This window comes from Alligator mississippiensis, chromosome 5, assembly GCF_030867095.1.
Source record: "Alligator mississippiensis isolate rAllMis1 chromosome 5, rAllMis1, whole genome shotgun sequence".
NCBI classification, from domain to species: Eukaryota; Metazoa; Chordata; order Crocodylia; family Alligatoridae; genus Alligator; species Alligator mississippiensis.
The window spans coordinates 48,195,470-48,218,513 of record NC_081828.1 but is presented as its reverse complement, the minus strand read 5'-3'; the positions used below and the strand labels follow the sequence as shown (position 1 = coordinate 48,218,513).

General features: G+C 43.0%; 1 protein-coding gene across 3 annotated transcripts in view; it reads right to left on the bottom strand.

The window, feature by feature from the left end:
• The window catches only part of RABGAP1L (RAB GTPase activating protein 1 like), a 512,101-nt gene that overhangs the window by 388,553 nt on the left and 100,504 nt on the right, over nucleotides 1–23,044 (bottom strand). For all 3 annotated transcript variants that reach the window (XM_019500211.2, XM_014596010.3, XM_006272942.4), the window contains exon 12: nucleotides 3,847–3,940. In XM_019500211.2, coding sequence (XP_019355756.1) covers nucleotides 3,847–3,940 — 94 coding nt within the window. The remainder of the gene's footprint in view (nucleotides 1–3,846; nucleotides 3,941–23,044) is intronic.

The following is a 23,044-nucleotide window of genomic DNA, read 5'->3' as shown; positions in this document are numbered from 1 at the left end:
CGCCCACACTGGGCTACTCAATAAAACACAATGGCGTTCTCCCTCTCTGGGGCTCGCCGCGCCCACACTGGGCTACTCAATAACGTACAAGGGCGTTCCCCCTCTCTGGGGGCTCGCTGCGCCCACACTGGGCTACTCAGTATGGCCCCGCTCTCTAGGGCTGCTCAGTATGGCGCTCCCCCCTTCTCTGGGGCTCGCCGTGCCCACACTGGGCTACTCAGTAATACCGCCCCTTTCCTGGGGCCGGGGGCTATGTTCCCCCCACACGCAATCCAGGGTCTAGGTCCCCGTCTGCAACCTACGGGTTGCGCCCGCGACCTACTGGCCGCGCTCCTCGCCGCCAGTTGCTCACGCACTGGAGTGCGAGTAATTGAGGCCTCCTCCAACCCCTACAGCCTCGCCCAAGCCTCCGGGTGTAATAATACAAACACAAAGCAAAACCACAAGCCCCTAGGCTGTAACACAAATGCAAGCCGCCTGGCCATAACTCCTCATCATAGCTCAAGCCTCCAGGGCTATCATGAGCTGTACTTGCGACTTAGGCTCCTTCCCATATCTCGGCCGAGGGAGCTCCTGCCTCTCCGGCTGCTGGCAGAGAACTGCCAGCCTGGCCTCAGCCCTGGGCTTTATAAGGGCCAGGCCCTGCCCCCTACAGGCAGCTGGCTCCGCTTGGTTGCTCCGGCAACCCGCAGCTGTGCTCACTTGGTTCTGCCAGGGCTCTCTCCCTGGCAGTTTCTCCTCTCTTAGGAGCAGGCACTAAGGTGCCCTGCGACATACATGTTCTGAGGTTCCAGGCACAGTATGATACTCCGATGATCACTAGTATAAGTTGCTCTGTGCCAGTATGTTCTGGCCGTCCGTCATGCCATGCGTGGGATTTCTGGCTTATCTGTCCTGCAACAAGCGCTGGAAGTAGAATAGGCCAGTGAGCGTTAAACCTCACCATGTCGATATCAGTGACATGTCCTCTACTCCACGAAGCTTGTCTGACCAAGAAGCTTGCTTCTTCCCGGTTCAGCAGGTCAGACCCAAGTTCCACGACCAGACGTCCCAACCATACAGCTAGAGTTTCTTCAGGTTGGATTCTTGATTCTCTACACAACTCCTGTAGTTCAGTTCTAGTGCGAGCGTAATAGGTAGTAGCACAAATTGTACTCTGCGAATTGATGACTCGACTGGTTGTTGCTACAGGTTGAGGCGTTGCTGCTGTGGGAGTCATTGCTGTTATTGCTTCTGGCAGGAGGGGCGGATGCACTCCTCCGCTCGATTCTCCCTTCCGTCGGCAAGAAGGCGTGGTCGCCAGAAGCGACGCTACGTCAGTGGGCGGGGTCACTGGCTGAACTCTCGCAAGTTCCTCCGAAGCTCCACCCTTCTTTTCCGTTTTTTCCACGTGGTCTCCCTCTTGCTCGGCGCCATCTTGGCGTGGCATCTCAAGATTTTCTTTTGCAGCCGTCTCTTTGACCACTTGAATGGCCATATGCAGCTGGGCTCTTAAACTTGCATTTTTCTGCATCAAATCAGTTATAGTACGAAATGTTGCAGTTAACATTCTCCCCTTGTCGTACTTCGGGGCTACCCTCTCATCTGCGGCGCGTCCCTCCATCTCCAGATCTTCGCGGAGCTTAGATAGACGCTCGCAACCCCTCAATTTAGACACCACCATAAAGGGGGCGAACCGGTCGATCGGCACCGGTTCTTCACTCTCCCGAGCACATCTTAGGCAACGGGCAAACTCCTGGGTGAGGGTCGGGTTTACCGCGCCTGCTGGGTTGACTCTGGCAAGGGACACAGTGTCGAGGGGCCTAAACAGGACCCGCTCATTATTCATTATATACCCGAATGCCACGGGGTGAAGATACACTTCCCTCTCTCTTGGGGCTCCGTCTTCGGAAGCTCCCTCTTCTCCCTTCAGCGAAAGGCGTCCGCTGATAAACCTTTCACCCGTTCCGCCCGCCTGGTGGTAAGCGATATGTGCCTCTAGTTCCACGACGCTTGCTACGTCGCGTTTCCCACTTCCCCAAGGGCAGTTCTCAACTAATTCTAGTTCTATCGTGCTTTCCCCGTATCCCATCCTCGTCGCCACGTCGGGGCCAAGGGGCTGTGGCCAGCAGCCCAGCCACATGGGCCAGGGAAGTCAGCACGGCGGACTAGAATTAGGCACTGACGTGTGGAGGTTGATTAAATATTGTTTTACTTACACCATAGATGGTCACGGTGCAGGCATGAAAACCTGCTTGGTTACAGTTGTAGATAGAAGAAAAGAAGAAAAGAAGAAAACTCGAACGATGAGAGCTCTCTGAACCGATACGAGAGTCCGAGCTGTGACTCTCAATGAGCGAGCAGGGTAGGGATATGTCAGGGATCGTTTGGTGATGGGGAGAGACTCTTGATGGCTGATCAAACCACCATTCGGTCCGAGATTTAAGTAGAAATCCACGAGGTAATTGTGGACTCCTTGCCAGAATTCTCTCGGATTTCTCCCGGAATTCTCGGAATCGGGGTTCTCAGGATCCTCCTGAGATTCTTGGAGATCTCCGACTTGGGTGGAAACTGCTCAAGCCTCTTATACGGCTAGCAAGCCAATCGCTAGCAGCCACGTGGGAATAATTTAGAAACAGCCAATAGTGGGACACAAATTTGCATGCGAGTGGTGGGAACTCCTTTGCACCAGGGTTTTCCCTCTGCAGCTGAGAATTGCACCGTGCAAAGAAAGCTCCAGATGGCGGGAAGTAATTCTGCAGTGCCGAAGCACACACACAAATACTCATTGGGTTATGACACCACCATGGTGATGGGGGATACTTGGGCCCAAATCAGCCCCACCATACATCAGCCCAACCATATTGGTTAATAGACCAGTCCCAAACCATTTATTCAGCCCTTAGGGCTAAGTGAGTTTAACAGCCCTGGCTCAAAACATTTGCTAATAGTGTGAAGTCACTCACAACTAGAGATTTTTGATCTTCCAAAGTGGCTTCTCTTCTTGTTAGAGCACCTGATAAAACCAACTTTTGATAAAACCAGGAGGAACAGTTTCACATTAACACTGCAACCCTCTCTGCATTTAAAAAAAAGAATTACAAACAGAAAATGTAGAGGGAATATGGAATATTTCCCTGAACATGAAAAACACTTAAAAAAGAAGCATATGTGGTGCTGCAGGCAGGGCAAATCATAAAAGCCTGAAGATTTAAACTCTGCCGGAGACTCAGATCTCAGTATTGTCACAAAAACACAGGCTCTTTTTCTTCTCTTTCCATCAGGCTTTAAAAATATATATATTAAAATCTAAGAAAACTCACGCTAAACCAGTAAGAGTGCTAAACCAATTAACTACACTACAAAAGAAATCATAGAAGGTATAACACTAACACAGGTAATAGAAAGGAACTGAGTGGCAGTTAGGACTTCTGGGCCCTTTGTCTTTTCAGAAAGGGACATCAGAGCATACAAGGACACACATGTGGCCCCAATAGACACTGCTCACTAAAAAATTCTGAGTTTCACTGAACACGCCTCAGGTACACTCCTACATGGAGAAATGCTCAAAGAACAACAAAAGGACCAACACTGGTGGAAGCCACGTCAGAGATCCCCCAAAATAACTTTCAGTTAAAAATACAATGTTTAAATCCATCATGTTCCAAGTTAAAATGCAACATACAACTCCACATGCAGTACAACTACTGTATATCACAGGTAAAATGTTGGGTATTTTAAAGGAAAATAAATTAAAACTTAAGCTGATGTAACTTTAGGCCTTGTGTTGTACTGAGACGCAGTTGGTTTTTCTGAAAGGTGAATATATCAATATTTAAAAACCTAAATGAGAAAATGAATGTTTACCATTTCCCCAGCAATTCTCCCCAGGAATACAAAATCTTCTCAGGGCAATCCTTAGACACATCCCCAGTGCCACTTGAGAGTTCATTATCGCTCTCTGCAAAAAAAATAAACAAAAGAAAAGAAAAATAGACACATGCACAGATTTACCAAAGATAACAGATTTTTTAAAATGCCAGACAATTTCTTCTAACAAAAAAATGACTGGAAAACTACAAAAGAATATGTAAAATACAGATGGATCTGGAAAGCTTAGGGATTTGATCAAAGGAGTGATGCATAAGATTTAGCATGAAAAAGTTTAAAATTCCACTTAGGAGAACATGCAGCATAGATGTAAATAGGGAGCTAATATTTAGAAAATCAGATAGGGGCAATCAGCTATACATTAAAAATGAGTTCCCAGTGTTACACAACTGTGAAGAAGTCAGTTTAATTCCAGGTTGTGTAAGACAGCACACTCCCCTCAAAATAAAGAAGATTAAATTACTCTTTTACATTGCATGGGATATCATACACAGTTCTCGTCTGAAGAACTCTGCCCACACTTCATGATAAAATCATCTCATTGAAGAGAGTTCACAGAAGACTCTCAAATGATAGTATGAATTCAAAGTAGAAATTATATGGGGAGAGAAAAATGCTTCAAAGTGGCAACCATCTCAGGAACTATAAAAGTAAATGGCTTTAATGGAGAACTATATAAAGAAAGAAAATGGGTGGTATGAAACCAGTAAACTAAATTTTCGTTGAAGTGAAGACATGCATTATGGTAATATTTAAAAAACACGCTCAAGTGAGTTAAACATCTCAATCCCATTCTTAAAAGCAATTTAGGAGCCCATAGAACTGAAAAGCAAGGAACCAGTATAGCTATTTTAGGATAGTTTCCATGTAGGTATGGTATTCTTAAGTGATTTTATTTCAGTACAGTTAGCTCCATTTTTTAAATCAGGTGATTATGCTGGAATCAAATCAATTTTATTCCAAAAGAGCCACACAAAGAGCTATTCTTGTTCCCCTGCATAGAAGCCATAAGTGATATTGATTTCAGATACCAAAATGACCATTAAATATGAGATTTTCCCCACCCCTTCTGGAGCATGAGCTATTTCACAGGGGGAAGTTTGGTGAAGCAGAGACCTTTGAGGGGGAAAAAGCCTACAATAAGACTAGATCAGGACTATTCAACTGGTGTCCTGTTGACCACAGGGGGTTAACATGTGACCTTCTGAGTCCCATCTGGCTACCACTGCCCAATTGCTCCAGTCGGTATTAACTGCTAAGGGGTCCAGGCTCCCCCTCTCTCCTTTGACTTCTGCTGCTTGACCCAACCCCAGGGGGTGGGGTGAGGTAGGGTGGAGTAGGGCAGTGTGGTATAGCCCATAGTACTGGGAAGCCAGTGACCTGGAACACCTATGCGGCATGACACAGCAGGGAAGCCAACAGCCAAGCAGCCAAAAGGTTAGCCAGGGCACTACATGCAGTGCAGTGGGGAGTGCCCACCAGTAGTTGTAGGAGGGGTGAGGGCCATTGCGGGGCCAGTATGTGCTGGTGCTGTGTAGTGGTGGAGGAGCGCATGGTGGAGGTGCTAGGTGCAGCACTGTGGCAGCAGGGAATGGCGGTGGTGCCAAGCAGCACTGGGTGCTGCGGGATAGCAGTGCTGTGGTGCTGCTGCTGTCACTGGTTGCACAAAATTAGTTTGGGGGGCTGAGCCCGGTTAGCTCTGGCCTTCCACCACCTATGGTGGCCACCCAGCTGTGCAGTGCAAGGAGAGCACCTATGCCCACAATGCAATGCAGTGTGGGGAAGGGAGGGAGCACTCATGCGTATGCAGCATGTAGCCTAGAAGACCTATGGCCTCTATTGCACATGGCCCTAACTGGTGTAGGCCATGGGGCATGTGACCCTCAGCCACTTAGACTAGATTTTTCTTATAGCAGGCTGTCTGGGAAAGCCAAAAAAATGAATGAACTATGTTGCAAAACAGTAAGTCAAGATCCTTCTCAACTACAAGATACAGGTTACGTATGCTTCATGTACTGGGAAATCATGCAACTATGCCCTTTATGTGCACTTGGAAGTTGGTCAGGCCCAACCAATTCTCCACACAATCAAAACCATGTGAGAATCTCATGAGTGAATTTCAAGGTCATGAGTTTGGTAAAAAGAATTCAAGTTTTGCAAGAACTGAACTAAGAGCTTATGAGGAAGAAATCTACTTTAAAACATTTATAGTTTAAATAGACAAGACAGAGAGGATGATCCTCAATTTTACACATGTAGAACTAATGCCCAAGATCATACAACGTCTGTATGAGAGCTAGAAAATGAACTGAAATCTCCACAGTGCTACTCTAGGTTTTTAACCATTTGACCATCCTCTCTGGGCTCTTTGACACAGTTCTCAACTGACTACAGAGTAACATTTGTGGATTTATGGGTATGATGTGGCCAAATTTTATTGCTTTTACCAGCTTAAGATACCAAACCTTGATTATTATCATGAAGAAAGATACTACATTCTCTCAAATGGTATATGCCCCCAAACAACACACACCTTGTTTTCAGGGTGCAGAAAGAGGAAAACAAGGAAAAAGAGTATTTCCAGAGTCATGGCCAACTGTGTGACAAAGTAAGTCCTGCTGGAAACAGAGTGTCCAGGAAGTGTGGCATCCCAGGATGCAGTCTGGGGTGAACCAGCAGGTAGCAGGAAATTCCCAGTGTGGCAAATTGTCTTCTGAAATGCCACACATTTCCTGGATACCCCATGTTTCCAGATGGATTTACTCAAATGTCACACAAGATTAGGCTCCAAGGCACTGACAACTTATTTCTTTGCTGTAAGTAGTTCTTTAAGTTTCTGTAAATTAAGTGTTGTTTACACCACACACGCCTCATCAGGATACTACCAGCAGCTCACTTGCTGCTTCAGGCACAAGCTATAGTGCTCAGCCAATAGCTATAGCTATGAGAGGGTTAACACACAACTACACCATTTTGGCAGCAGCATGGCATGCACAGTGGGCACCTATAGACATGCCCGATGCCTGCTACGATGTATGCTAATTAGCATATGTTAGAGCAGACTTGATCAACTGAGTCTGATGGAGCATGCTAATTAGCACACTCCAGCAGCCCCTGAGTCGCATGTATTCAGCATCCCTGCGCTTCAAAATGGCAACAGGAGTGCTTTAACTAAAGCTTGTTGAATGACCTTTAGTTGTAATCCCTCCGAGATACTGCAGGCACTTTAATTAGAGTGGCTCCTGAGAGCCGCTCTTATTAAAGCACTTCCCCCTTTCTCCACCTGTAAAGATGCCCAGTGTTTTCAGGCTTGTTGCTTTTCCCGCCAAGAAAGCAGCTTCCCTGCTATTCCCTTCTCCCCCTCCCCCGCATATGAGGGGGCTGGTTTTGGGGAGCAAGGTGCATGCTGCATGCAAGAAAATATGCTAATAAATTACACAACACCAGATATCAACAGGCACAAAGGAAGGCATGCCACCATTTGCACAATTATTTCCTGCTCCCAACCTCTAAAAATACTGCACACTTCTGCTGTTTTTGCTACTATTTCAAATAATAAAACATGCTTAAAAAACAAATAGCCAAATATTACAAACTAGTAGTTCAGAAGATACTGGGTTTGAGATCACAGGACCAATTTGTAGTTCTTCTGTACCAGTCTGACAGGAAAGTAAACTATACACATGGAGGGCAATGAAATGAAGCTGAGTTTAAAGCAACCTGAAATATGCTTTAAACTTTCCCAGGGAAGAAACTATCCCTAAGAAACCAAGAAACACAAATATGAAAAATTAAAAATATATCTGCCTCAACTCAGCTCAGCCAGATTTTGGATCTGGTCTAACATCTTCAGTGACCTGAGAATTTTAAACATTTGACATTAGAAACAAGATGATTTATTGCAGACATCAGCAGTTCATGGAAAGGAGGATCAGTCCAACACACCTGCATGATTTCTGTCCTAACCAAACCTTCATCACTGTCACTGTGATTCACATTACAGGTTTCTAATTAATTACAGTATCTTAGCAGCTGCCAAGTCCAACCCATTAATAAAAACATATCAGTCTTAAATCTGACAACCAAACATGAGGATGAAGATGGTACACGTACTGCACCTCAAGGACAATCAAAGCAACATTAACCAAAACCTTAATTTGGAAGACTTGAGCTCTACAGTCCCTTCTCGTACCAAACTAAACATGGTTCATGCAATTTGTTGGGTCATACACAGTTTGTATAGTTTTAGTCCTTAAAACAAGTCTCCTTGCATCATCATTTCATAAATTTAAGAGCATAATTTTGACTTTAATAGGGTCAAACACTTTTGCATAAAATAACTGGGACCAGAAACAGAAACAACACTAGGCTTAAGAAAACAAGTCAACCCTAAAAAAGCTAATTATATGGCTTGTCCTAAATTATGGATTAATAATAAATCCCATGGAATTATACTGCCTTTTAAGTACAATCAAGTCCTTAAAAGGACAAACAAGTAATTAAACTTAAATTTTTTAAAAATATTTAAAAGCTTTAATTTTCTTTAAAAATTTCCTTCTGATACTCCCAGCTGGATCAAATAATGCAGTTAAAACGCTGTCCTATTTCTGTCTGAGAAAGAATAAATGGTTTCTTCAAGTACTCTTGACCACACGGGAGTACTTCAGCTATTCAGGAACAAACAAGAAGTAATTTCATATAAGACAGGTTATGAATCTGAAAAATGTAACTAGTCCAAACTTGAAGCCCATCACAAACAGAAACTTCAAAAAGTATGCAAAGCACAGCCAATTAAAATCAGCAAAATTTTTTGGAGATAGATTTTTAAATTATGTGAGAGTCTGATTAAAACAGAACAAAAAAGTTTCATGTGTAAAAAAATTCTAATGGACCACTACTAACAACAAATCACAAATTAAAATTTTGGTCTGAGCCAAACAATGACTATGCTCCACAAGACAAACTTCAGTAAGAGCAGAAAAGAAACTCTAAAACTGCAGATATATTACAAAATTTTGGAAATCAAACAACTGGTCATCTGACCTGGCCAATTTTCAATTGTTTGTCATAAGGTTAAAAATACCTAGGTTAAAGAAAAACCTATATAAATATTTTTCTCTTCTAGTGTCTCAGGAATTTTCAAAAAACTTCTGCATCAATTGTTCAATCTGATTGATTGTGTGTGGCATATACGCAATAAGGTGCATCAGAAGTCTGTAGCCTAAAACTAGAGAGAACTTTCAGCTGTGGAAACCTCTGCCCACTCTAAATTATAATAGCATTTGAAACGCATGTGGTCATGTCAAAAGAGTATAGCGATGGACAAGAAATGTTAAATGATTTTTTTTTTAACCTTAATAAAAGATCAAGTTCCAAAATAAAAGTGGGGCCAACAATATAGTGATCAAAGGGAAATCTTTAGAATGCAAACTATAAAGTAGATTTTAAACCTATTTAGATTTTTTTTAAGAATTGGCAACACCATTCTAGCAAAAAAAATGTAGGAAGTTACTAAACCATTTGAACACAGAATGTGTAGAGAGTAGAATGTAGTGAAAAAGTTGGACAGCCTGTTAAATATTTACAGTTGTGGGTCTGTTCCTTTGAGATAAATCCTTCATTTGGATGCTTCATACATACAAAGTTTATAAGGAATCAAACATAGAAAACAGCAGTATTTCAAAGGGCCCAGAAACAAAAGTTGTATTCTAAAAACATTCTGTTCTTGTATTCCCAATTCAATTATGACACACTTCATTTCTATGAGGGTGGTTAAGCGCTGGAACAGATTACCAAGAGAACTTGTGAAATCTACATCACTGGAAGTTTTTAAAGTGAAGGTTAGACAAACATCTGTTTGGGATTATCTAAACAGGGTGTTGGACCAAATTACTTCCTGCAGTCTCTTCCAGCCCTTTTTCTAGGAGTCTTTCTTTTTTTAATGCATTAAACTTTATGGAATTGTGACCACTGGCATGAAATATTCCAAGGCTTTTATTTAACCACTTCTGTTTTTCATAATGTTGGATCGTGTTATTCTTGAGTATGTACGGGCATGGACTATCCATCTCATACCAGAAACAGCTGGGCTGGAGGTAAAGGAGGCAGCATCCTGAATTTGTTTTAATCCAAAAACATTAAAAAATGCCTGTATCTGGACAAAAACAGATGTTTGAGGCACACCAGGCATATCTTTGACATAACCATGTACTGAAATGTTTATGATTAGGAGTCTACCAAACTGGAAGCAGCTGCTGACCAATTTCAAATGCAGAGCACAAGGCCGGGAGCCATTTTCACAAGCTGAGCACAGCATCACCCCCTCCACCTCTGATTGGGCAAGACCACCCAGTGGCCTTGCCCCTCACCACTAATTGGCTGCAAGGGCTGCCCATCATGCAGCCCTGCTCCTTGACACCTATTAATGGCAAGGGGTGAGGCTGTATGAGACAGCCCTTACACCCAATCAGCAGCAAGGGGAGGAGGTATCAGCCATCTTGCTGTGCCAGCAGCACCCTTTCCTCCTGCCCCCCCCCAGCCAGAGCCTGAACTTTCATGGAGCCCACACAAAAATGTGGTTTCTGCAAAAATTGTGGAATTGCAATTTCAGTGGGTCCCTATTTATAATACAGCATTTACAAATCTCACATATTACTATACCTGCATACTAGCTAATCATTTAAAAATTAAGCATCTGCATAGCAGGAGTTTTGTTGCAGTTTCACAAATGTACTTTAAAAATAATATATGCATAGACTACATTGAAAACTATTCAACCTTATGACTTTCCCAATTTTGAGTCTGAAGTACCTGGGATTTTCAAGGCACTTTTATTATTATTATTAAATAAAGTAGCACATCAGTGCACTAAGCATAGCTAAAAACATTGCAGCAAGGTAGTTTTGACAATACATGTCCTTCAGAAAAGGACTTTTATAAACCTAAAGGCTGGCTTCACCTCTGGGTCATCCCTAATCCCATACTCAAGGGGACCCATGCTCTCAAGAGCCTTAGTTCAACACATTTCAGGGGTGTTGGTTGTACCATGTTGGTCCAAGGACATAAGCAGACAGGGTTCTTGGGGTAAATGTGATATCTTTTATTAGACCAACTAAATAGTTGGAATCTGCTGTTGTTTTGTGTTCTCCTGGATGGGATAGAAGCCAATATGCAAAATGCAGGTCTGTCAAAATGCAAATGTATGGCAGTGAAAATTAGAAGCCATGAGAGGACCTGGTCCTGGCCACTGAGGATGACCTGGTGAGGGGACTGCAGGTCCTTGACCACCTGAGCAATAGCGATCATCACTTGCTGGAATTCACTATCCAGCGCAGCGTGTCAAGGGCTTATAGCAAGACTAAAGCCCTTGACTTCAGAAGGGCCAACTTCAATGAGCTTCAGAGATTAGTGGGGGAGGCACTGAGGGCCCAGAAGGTAGAGGACATGGGAGTACATGAGGGATGGGTGTACCTTAAGGGGAAGATCCTCCAGGCCCAAAGGGTAACAGTTCCTGAGAGAAGCAAGGGGGGTAAGAGTGCTCAGAAACCCCCTTGCCTCAGCAAGGGCATTCAGCAGTGCCTGAGGACTAAAAGGGTGGCATACAACCAGTGGAAGGGAGAGGCCCATCAGTGTAGGAGGGGTATTAGGAAGGCAAAGGTAGAGATGAAACTCAAGCTAGCGTTCAGGATTAAGTACAACAAAAAGTCCTTTGTCAAGTACATTGGGAGCAAGAAGAGGGCACCAGGCAACGTAGGGCCCCTGCAAGACACAAACAGTAATCTTGTGGCTACACCAGACAAGAAAGCTGATATTTTTAACACTTTCTTTGCCTCTGTTTTCTTGAACAGGGACCGGGACATCCCACCTACCAGAGGTAGGGACAATCTCAGGGATAGCTCTGTCAGGCCTTAAGTCAGCGCAGATGTAGTTAGGGATCTTCTGGAAGGGCTAGACATTTTTAAATCTGCAAGTCCAGATGCCCTCCACCCAAGGGTGTTGAGGGAGCTGGCAGGGGTCATTGTGGAGCCCTTGGCCTGGCTGTATGAGCATTCGTGATCATCTGGCCAGGTGCCAGGGGATTGGAGACTGGCTAATGTGGTCCCAATTTTCAAGAAAGGGAGGAAGGAGAACCCAAGTAACTATAGGCCTGTAAGCCTCACCTCGGTGCTTGGGAAGATCTTGGAGAAAATCATCAAGGAGCGCATCTGTGGGGGGCCTGCAGGGGAGATCATGCTCAGAGGCAACCAGCATGGGTTCATAAAGGACAGGTCCTGCCTGACCAACCTGATTGCCTTTTATGACCAGGTAATTAAATCTTTGGATGATGGTGTCGCCATGAACGTAGTCTTTCTAGACTTTAAGAAGGCCTTTGACACTTGTCTCTCACCCCATCCTCATCAATAAATTAAGCGACCGTGGCATTGATGCCTACACAGTTGGATGGGTAAAAACTGGCTGGTGGGGCACACCCAGAGAGTAGTGGTGGATGGGTTGTACTCAACCTGGCAAGATGTGAGCAGTGGGGTACCCCAGGGCTCAGTACTCAGGCCCGCACTGTTTAACATCTTCGTCAGCAACTTGGACGAGGGGGTTGAAAGCACGCTGTCCAAGTTTGCTGATGACACTAAGATGTGAGGCGAGGTGGGCACACTTGAAGGGAGAGAAAGGCTGCAACTAGATTTAGACAGACTATAAAAGTGGGCAGATGAGAATAGGATGGGGTTCAACGTAGACAAACGCAGGGTGCTGCACCTTGGGAGAAGGAATCCACAGCATACATACAGGCTGGGGAGTTCCCTTCTTGAAAGCATAGTGGTGGAAAGGGATCTTGGAGTCATTATTGACTCCAAGATGAACATGAGCTGCCAATGCCAGACTGCAGCCAGCAAGGCCAGCCATACCTTGTCATGCATCCAAAGATGCATCTCAAGCCAGTCCAGAAAGGTGATACTCCCCCTCTATGCGACATTGGTCAGGACGCAATTGGAGTACTGCGTCCAGTACTGGGAGCCACACTTTAAAAAGGATGTGGTCAGCCTGGAGAGAGTTCAGAGGAGGGCCACCCGTTTGGTGAGAGGGCAGCAGGACAGGCCCTATGAGGAGAGACTGAAGGACCTGAACCTGTTCAGCCTCGGCAAGAGGAGGCTGAGGGGGGACCTGGTAGCTGCCTACAAACTCATCGGGGAGATCATCAGCAAATAGGAAGAGCCCTATTCTCGCCAGCACCACCTGGGGTGACAAGGAACAATGGTAATAAGCTGATGGAGAATAGGTTTAGATTAGAGATCAGGAGGCAATATTTTACAGTTCGGGTGGCCAGAATCTGGAACCAACTTCCCAGGGAAGTCGTCCTCGCCCCTACCTTAGGTAAATTCAAAAAGAGGTTAGATGATCACCTGTCTGGGGTCTTGTGAACCCAGTATTTATTCCTGCTGTGGCAGGGGGTCAGGCTAGATGATCTGTTCAGGTCCCTCCTGACCCTAGGTACTATGAAACTAGGAGAGACAATAGGCATGAGATAGGTAGATTGCGGGGAGAAGGGGGGAATGTTGACCTGGTGATAGAATACAGCTGGTAAAATGTAGAGAGGTTACCTGGGATTATCAGATGTCAGGCAGGTTATAATATGCCACAAATCCAAAGTCTATTTTTAGTCCAGGGGTATTGGTTGTAGCTGTGCTGTTTTAAGGACATAGGCAGACAAGGTTCTTTGGGTAAATTTGTTATCTTCTATTAAACCAACTAAAATAGTTGGAAAAATTCTTTGCAGGCTTTTGGGTGCAAACACCCTTCTTCAGGCTGAGAAATTTTTCCAACTATTTTAGTTGGCCTAATAAAAGATATCAGATTTACCCAAAAAACCTTGTCTGCCTATTTTAGTCCATGGTTTTTTGTAACCAGTACATTTATGAAGTGAAATTTGTAGGCTCGTCTACGAAAGGTGTTTTGTATATTCCCTTTAAGGATAAGAACTGAGAGATTGGAGAGAGGGGGGCTATCTTGTGAGAAGTGTGCACCCACAGGTAATTGGGTATTTTTGTCTTTATTAACAGAGTTTCAGTGTGTGTTCATTCTGGTATGCAGTTGTTGTTCTGTTTCTCCTACATATTTTCCACCAGGGCATTTAGTGCACTGGATGAGGTACATTACATTTCTGGAATTGCAGGTGTAAGATCCAGGATTGGTGACAGTTCTGTTGTAGGGTGTAGTTATTATGGGAATTGATGTGTTGGCAGGTTTTACATTTTTTGTCCCGGCATAATCTGGATCCATTCGGTGTGCTTTGGGCCATAGGAAGTTTCCTTCTGGTGAGGAGATTGGCGAGATTTGGTACTTGTTTAAAGACTAGGATGGATGGTTCTGGGAAGACCTCTTTAAGAATTGGGTCTTCTTCTAGTATGGGTTGCAATTGTTTGAGGATTTTCTGTATAGATTCCAGGAAAGGACAGTATGTCATAATTAATGGTGTGCAACTCATGGGGATTTTCTTTTTATGCTGCAGCAATTCTGCATGTGGTATCCGGGTGGCTCTTTCAAAAGTGCAATCTCTCTCTCTGGAGAAGCGTCCTTGTTGAGTGCCAGTCCTTTTGAGATTTGCAAGGTGACAATCACAGGTGTTCTCCTCTGTGCAGATTTGGTGGCATTGGACAGCTTGGCTGTATATCACAGCTTTCTTCGTGTGTTTAGGGCGATAGTTGATTCTGTGTAGATATGCATGCTATTCTGTGGGTTTCTTGTATATTGTGGTTTGTATGTTACCATTCTGGATACTGATCATAGTGTCTAAAAAGAAAAACGTTGGTGCTGGAGTATTCGAGAATCTGAGGGAGGGGTGATAATTATTGAATTTGTGATGGAAATCAATCAGAGATTGTAGGTTTTCGGTCCAAATAATAAAGATTCCATCTATATGTCTTAAGTATAGCATGGGTTTGATTGTTCATATTGTGGTGCCATTTTGGTGCCCATAGCTGTGCCCATGGTCTGGAGGAAGTGTTATTGGTTATTGAAAGTAAAGTTGTGTGCGAGGATAAAGTGTATAAGTTCAGCAATATCTTTATGTCCGTACTTTGAGTTATAATCTTGCTCTTGTAGATATGCAAGGCAGGATTGGATGCTATCCTGGTGTGGGAAGTTGGCATATACGCTAGTAACGACCATGATGGCTAGGAGGGTGTTCCTGGGAAGATGGCCTACATTTTAAAGTTTTCATAGGAAGTCTGTCGCGTCTTGGACAAAACTAGCTCTTTGGGTGACAAGAGGTTTTAGGATGGATTCAATGAAACCTGGTATCTCCTCAGTTAGGGTTCCATGGTTGGATATAGGTCTGCCTGGGTTCCCTTGTATGTGGATTTTAGGAAGCATGTAAAAAGTCCCTGGGTTAAATAGTGAAGGCATCAAGTTCTGTAGGGTTTTAGTTTTTTTTTTTTTATAGTTCAGATGGAAGTGATTTGATGGTAGTTTTGAGTTTTAAGGTGAAAAGGGGAGTTGGATCTCCATCTAGTTTTATAGTAGGTGGTGTCAGAGTTGTCTGTTGGCTTTTTATGCAGTTATGGATAACTATAGCTCCTCCTTTATCTGCTGGTTGAAACCTAGAGATTCTACGGACTTTCTCTCTGAGGGAGAGGCTGTTATGGCAGTGTTTGTTGTTGACTATTTCTTTGCTCATTCTTTCCCTAAACCAGTTAATATAGCAGTCAAGGTCTGAATTTTCTCTGCCATGGATTTTTTTTTTTTTTTTGGGGGGGGGGGGGGGGGGGGCGCGGCAAATCTTTTCCTTGATGTTGTCAAAGGGTGAAGCGTTTTGCTGTGGCTTCATTTTGGTTGTGGAAATATTCCTTGAGATGGAGACATTGGAAAAATTCTTGTAGTTCTCTGCATTGTAATATATAAATTACAGTAGTAATTTATAGACTAAATATAGACATTGGATTTATGGCACATTATAACCTGCCTGCCATCCCATAACCCCAGGTAACCTCTCTACATTTTACCAGCTGCATTGTATCACCAGGTTAACATTCCCCACTTCCTCCCCCTCACACCTATCATCTCCCATGGCCTCTGATCCTTACTGCCACACATTTACATTTTGACCAACCTACATTTTGCATATTGGCTTCTATTCCATCCACGGGAACACAAAACAGCAGACGCTCCCTATGCCTGAAGAAGGATATGTGTGCCCAAAGCTTGCAAACAATTTTTTCCACCTATTTAGTTGGTCTAATAAAAGATATCACATTTACCCAAAGAACCTTGTCTGCCTTACTTCAACATATGCATTAATTTGGAGTGCAACATTACCACAACAAAGTGATTCTCCTGTATCTTTCTACGATAGTTGTGGAAGGGAGTGAAAAAGACTAAAGACTTTTGAGGAAAGACTTCAGTGGTTGACCTAAAACTGATTTCTACTTAAATTGGTAGATTTCTTGTCAACCAGTCTGACATGAGATATATTGCAAAATTGTCATGCTGTTTTTAACTTGTGATACTATGTGCTACATCCCTTGCAGCAGAGATTAATCACTTGCGGTACTTCAGTAGAGTGGAGAGGAGGAAAAAGGAAACAATTTTGAAGTTAAAAGCTGTAAGACTGCTAAATCAGTAAACAACATCTAAAACCCAATAGCTAAAACAGATTTTTAACAGATAAAAACCATGCACAAGCTGAAACTCAGAGAATTCTAGATTTTATCCAAGAGGAGATTTTCAACTAGAAATTACCACTATTTACATGGAGTTCAATAGTGAAAGTTACATAAACATTTTGCAGAAATGATCTGAAAAACCCTAAGGAACACAGAATAAAGGAGTAGTTTAGGAACAGAATTTTAAGACTCTACTACTAGAGAACATTAGTGAACTTGGATGCCATATCCCTAGCACTCAGAGTAGCACTGGCAAGATACGCAAGGAGGATCTAAGAGGGTAATTCAGAAAAGATTCTAGAAAACCACTCTCCCCCACATACTCTCTTGGGCATGCTAGTCATAAATTGACCTTATTTGGATTTTCCACTTTAGACTGAGGAAACAGACTGAGCCAGACTTGTGATCCAAATTTATATAAATGGATGATGCATTTAAAATGCTTGAGAGTATCTATAATGTAAAACAGCTCTATTTTGTATAAGCCTTTTGTTGAATAAATGAACATTTGTCAAGCTGAAAAGTTATTACTCTCCTACCAATATTGAAAACCAATTACATTAGAGTACTTAGGACCACATTTTCAGTTACTTCAGCTTTCTTTAAAACAGCAAGCACAGTAGATCTAATTCAGTAAGTATGACATGCTCATAACAGAATAATTATAATCCTAAAATACTAAGTGCCAGCCACTGACAAATGGAAATAAAAACAAAAAAACCTACATCCTTGCCCCAAAGAGCTCACAGTCCGAAGGCACAACACATGCAGTGCACAATAAGTGAGTAGCACTGCATCAATACTACCAGCTGCATAAGTAGAATCTTGCTGGTGATCTGAAGGTGGAGATAGGGTTCCCAAGAAGTTCTAAACTAGGATACTATTAGAAGTGAAAGAAACTTTGAAGTGGTAAAAGGAAGAGAGAAGCCTAAGCGAAACACAGGAAGTGGGAAGAAATGCACATTAGGTCAGAGATATAAGAGGGAATAGAACTAGAGTGATCTGAAAGCAAGAAGTATGAACTAAATGCAGAAGAACAGAAACAAATGGAGAGAAGGAAGGGGCCAGGATATGATCAGAGAAATGAAAGAAAAAAAATATTCCTGGAAGCAGCATTCAAAATACATTAGATCAGTGGCTTTCACCTGTGTTCTAGAGAACCCTGGGGTTCCACAATGGTCATCAGGGGTTCCACAAAGAAACTGGAGGTAATAGCAGAGCAGGTCATTACCAGTGCAGTACACCACCACTGGTGGGCCAGGCCAGGTTACCTGGCTCTACATCAGCTCACAGGATAGGGGTGGGGGTTCCACAACAGAAAAGGTGACATGAAAGGGCTCTTGACTTTAGTCAAGTTTGAAGACTACCGCACTAGATTAAAGGGAAGATAGTGACAAACACATTAGTTACCAGAGCATAGACTAAAGTTTTGGTAGCAAGGACAGAAAAGGACAAGTTCTCAGAACAAATCAAGAAAATACATTTTATTCAATGTTGTTAAGTTTTCCATTCATGTAAAAAAGATGGACTTCTCAAAGACTCCAATCTGACTTTTTCAACATAAAAGCAAAATGTTTGATAAAAGCTTCTTACAAAAGTCTCCATTTCTCTGAAAAAGCACTGTATATGATAAACTGATTAGCGCAGTCCAGCAAAAATTATGATGATAGATTAAAACAAATATATTGTAAATACATTAACTTAGTGTTATGGTTAAACTTACAGGGATGAGCATGGCTTTATAGATGCAGATACCAACTATATTAAAAATGTGTACAAAAGGAAATCCATCTTGGCTTCTTCAACAAAACTAGGCATCTAAAAAGTCACATCTTAAATGGATATGAAAATTTTAAGTATCTATTACACCTAAACAGAGAACAAAATGAAGGGGAAAGCTACTTGACAATACACCTAAATTAACTGAACTAATGAACTAAGTGTACTAATTGTAGCAAAACCAAAAAAAAGTATTTTACATGAACAGGAATGAGCAAAGAATAAATAGTTTGATCAAATCTGTTATTCAAAATTAATTGAGGAATCTTTCATGGTGAGAAATTCTGATATTTTGATTACATGTAACATTAAATATAGGTTAATTGTATTATCATCATATGATTTCTCATTCAAGTCAAACAGCATTAGTTCCCCTTTTCAGAGTAATTTTAAAAAGAGTGTGGAGGAGGGTTCAAAATTATTATAAACTGCAATACAGATTTAAAATAAACCCTCTCATCACATTTACACAACTAGACTTGTATATCCTCTGAGATCCCCATCCATAAATGGTTGGATTATATTCTATTAGTCAATATTAACAAAAATACATTTGTTGAGAGTCAAAGCTGCACCAGGATCCATCTCACCCTCATAAAATCTTAAAGCTTTGAAAAAATGTAAGGGAAATCTTCCTCCACTCTAAGTTTCTTTCACACTGCCTACAGTGCTCTCAATATCTCATTCCCTTTGTGATTTTATTTTGACCTCCAGATACCATCAGGAACTCCAAGAAAAATGCAATTCTGTACTTGACTGCAAACTGTCATATAAAGCTTAAAGAGTGACATCACATGCACATAGTTACATCAGACTCATGCCTGTCACAGTACATTTATATGGAAAGTTGCAATGCTGCTAGGGTTACCATTAGGGGTTGTGTGTAAGCACTCTCTGGAGAAAAAAATTATTTGGTAGGACATACAACCACAGAAAACTATGACCAAAGGACCATTAAATTATGTATGTGTATGTGGTATCCAAGTTTAAAATCCCACAGATGTATTTTATATTGATTTCTTCCTGATCTTTCCTTCCCCAGGGATGACAGATAAATAACTGGAAGTAAAAAAAAAGCGCAACAGACTGGCTAAATGCAATCCAGTCATCAGGCATGATCTTGGTGTTCAGAGGTGTGCAAAAGCAGCATGACAAGTACAGTTCGGAAGTGAAGAGATCCCTGGGGAGCTGGAGAACTTCAGACTCGATGACATTTTCCCAGCACTGCTGGCAGACTCAGCTGATGCCAGGACCATGCAGGTGGCCCCAGAATATACTGGTACTTATAATCATCTTCATAACCATGTCTTTGTCCCTCATTCTTTCAATGCAGGACGGATAATCTGGAAGGTCCTGTTGTTGAACTGGCCAATATAGACCCTCAGTTGTATTCACATAGTGGGATCCATGTCTGGACTGTTCCACATGCACAGCTAAAGTTCTCTCCTCAAGCATTTGTTCTGAGTGTCTTTTAGAATAGAGGTGCTACACACAAGCAATGTAAAGAGAAATACTTTCATCAAAAAAACATTTTCCATGCAGTTACTAAAAATAGAATGCATCTAACAGCAGCAGGTTAAAACAAAACATGGAAGTAGGTATGAATCAGTACATTAAGTGACTGAGTACATACTCATTAGTGCTCAATTACATACGCTTAGGTGAAAATCTGCAAAACATTGTATTAGCCTTAGAAGAACCTATGCTGCTCTTTTGTGTAGGCCATTTGACTTCAGTTATGCAAATGCATGGGAGAGGATGAGAACCTGTAAGACAAGGGCAAAGCAAATACAGAAGTACTATCTTCAGGACACAAGGGCCGGCATTTGGCAGGAAAACAAGAATGACAGCTCCAGAACTGTTTCAGTTTGATGAAACTTTTGCTGTTGCCTCCAATTGCACAATGTGGCTTACATCTGCATGTTTGTACCCACATGGTCAAACAACTAGTAGAAGGAAGGGAATGAACATGTCTTATTTTTGTATATTATTAGTTTAGTTTTATTGTATGTTTTCAGAACATATAATTTGTGGAGGGAAACTACTGTGTACTTTCATAAATATCTATGATATGTTGAAAAAAAAAGCAGCACATTTGCCTATTTTAATAGACAAGGTTATATTAGTGTTAATGCTAAAAAAAAATTTGCTCTAGAAACCTGGGAAAATACACTTGAAGATCTACAGGATGCTAGGAACAGTTCTCTAAGTTAATGGTTAAAGCTGCTTTTGTAATATTGTCCATTTTCTATTCACACTAAAACATTATAGGATCATAGGCGAGTCAGGCTGGAAGGGATCTTACAAGTTCATCTAGCCCCCTGATCACAGCAGGACCATCCCAGGACCATCCCTGACTTAAACTATCCTAGCCAAGTGTCTTTTCAACTTTCTATTGAAAATTTCCAGGGATGGAGATTCCATACCTGCTCTAAGTAGCCTGTTCCAAGGCTTTACCACCCACAGAGTCAGAAAGTTCCGTCTAATCGCCAACCTAAATTTCCTGTACTGCAGCTTGAGGCCATTGCTCCCAGTCCTGTCCCCTACAGCCACAGAAAAAAACCCATCTCCATCCTCTCTATAATTGCCTTTCAAGTATCTGAAGACTGTTATCAAATCCCCACTCAGTCTTCTCCAGACTAAGTAACCCTAGCTCTTTCAGCCTGTCCTTGTAAGATCTTCCCAGACCCCTAATCATTTTTGTCACTCTGCACTGGACTCATTCCAATCTGTCCTCATCCTTCTTAAAGTGTGGGGCCCAAAACTAGATTCAGTATTCCAAATGAGGCCTCATCAATCCCAAACAGAGCAGAAGAATCTATTCAGATATGCTGGATTGAAAAAAAATCTTGAAAAATAAATCTCAAGAAATTGCTAAAGCAAGTCATGCATGGGCATTAAAGGGCAACTAGCATGGTGTTATGTTCTTGTTTAGACCACACATTTTAAAGCAGACTGAACTCTTACTAAACAGATGGGGGTACATACCAAAGAAGCTTTTCAGCAGAAAGGGGTGTTTAAATTAGATCCTTGAATTTTCACCCACTCCATTAAGACATTCTTTTCCCACCCTGATGTACTTTCCTTTTCCCTTTCCTGATGTTAAGCATGTGGCTGAAACAAACCTTCCATCTAAGAAAGTGGTTCCCAACCTTGGGGTCACAGCAATAAAAAATGAGGTCACAAAGACAATCACAGATCTTCTCCTTTAAAGGAGAAAAAAGTAGGAAACAGCAGGATCCCCTTGCAGGCTTCCATAGTTCCAGCCTGCAAGGGGCTGGTTGGTATTGGGGGAACAGGAGGAGGGCAACCAGGCAGGGGGCACCACGTGCATGTGCACGAGCACACATGCATGTGGCAACCAGGCAGCATGGACAGCAGCTCCCCCAGCTCCCTACAGGTAGGTCTATGTGGGGAGGAAGGCAGATTGAGACCCCCAGTGAGGGAAGGAGTGGGGCAGAGCTGGGGCGTGAATGTAGGACCTGGCTGGGGGAGCAGGATGGAGCCACAGGTGACTCCTCCAGGGGAGGAGGGGGAGGGTCTGACTCCCCACCACCGTGAGGACTCTCAGGGAGGGAGGCATGGGGGGCACTTGTCCCCCAGATTTGTGCGTGGGGTGGGAGCAGATGTGGGCTGCCCACTGAGGGCTTGGGGTTCCCCACCCTGCTGCCCTCCCCCCCGAAGCTTCCGCAGCAGTGTGGGACAGGGAGGCTGTGTCACTGCCAAGAGCCCCATGCCAGTTGTGCTGCCATGGCGAGGTGCCTCCTGCCTGCCCAGCAGCAACAAGGGGCACAACTCCTCACCGCCACTGCCACAGCAGCATTGAGTCTCCCCCAAGTACAACACTGGGTCCCACCTGCTGGACTGTGGAGGCCCGGGGGGAAGGGAAGGCAGCAGGACAAGGAGCCCTGAGCCCCCAGCAGAAAGCCCACATCTTTGCCCCTCCCCACCACGCCTCCATTCCAGGTAGGGTGCAAGGGGCACTGGCAGGGCCAGGGGGTTGTAGGCGGGGAGTGAGAGGCTGCAGGTTGAAAGAGAGAGACCATGCTGAGGAAATGGGGTCATAAACGGGGTCATGCTAAGGAAAAGGTTAGGAAGCACTGATCTAAGGGCACCATTTGTAATATCAATACTAAATGCATGGCCAAGGTTAATTATGCTTAGAAGTTGGGTCACCAGCCTTAACTAAAGATAACAGCATGCTATACAAGCTAACTTTAAAACAAAAAGACAAGGTAAATTAAAACCAGGGAGGAAAGTTTCATCTAGTTCTGATCCTGCAAACATTTTCCAGGTTTTAGGATTAGGTTTACTGTGGGATGCTACAGGTGTGATACATTTCCTGTTTACAAAAATGGCTCCTGTAGCTGTAACACTGCATAAAATTATGGATTTTAGTTTGTGTAGGAAGATTTAGGTATCACATAATAGTGATGACCAATGATGAGTTGAATCTGTACAGCAAGCATGGGCAGAGGAAGTGAGGAGGGACTGGGTCCTCCCTTCTTAAAGAAGATAAAAAGGGCATTTTGAAAAGTGAATATTTTTCTTCCCACAACCATGGAACTTCTTTAAAACCCAGCAAGGTCTGGGTTTTAAAGAAAGAAATAACAGAATTCAAGTATGAGCCTTAATACTATCAAAACTACTTCCTCTTCAATAAAAAGTTTGAATATTCCACATACTCAAAAATTAACAGTGCTCATCCATCTCCTCCGTCTCAAATTCTAGATGCCTGTAAC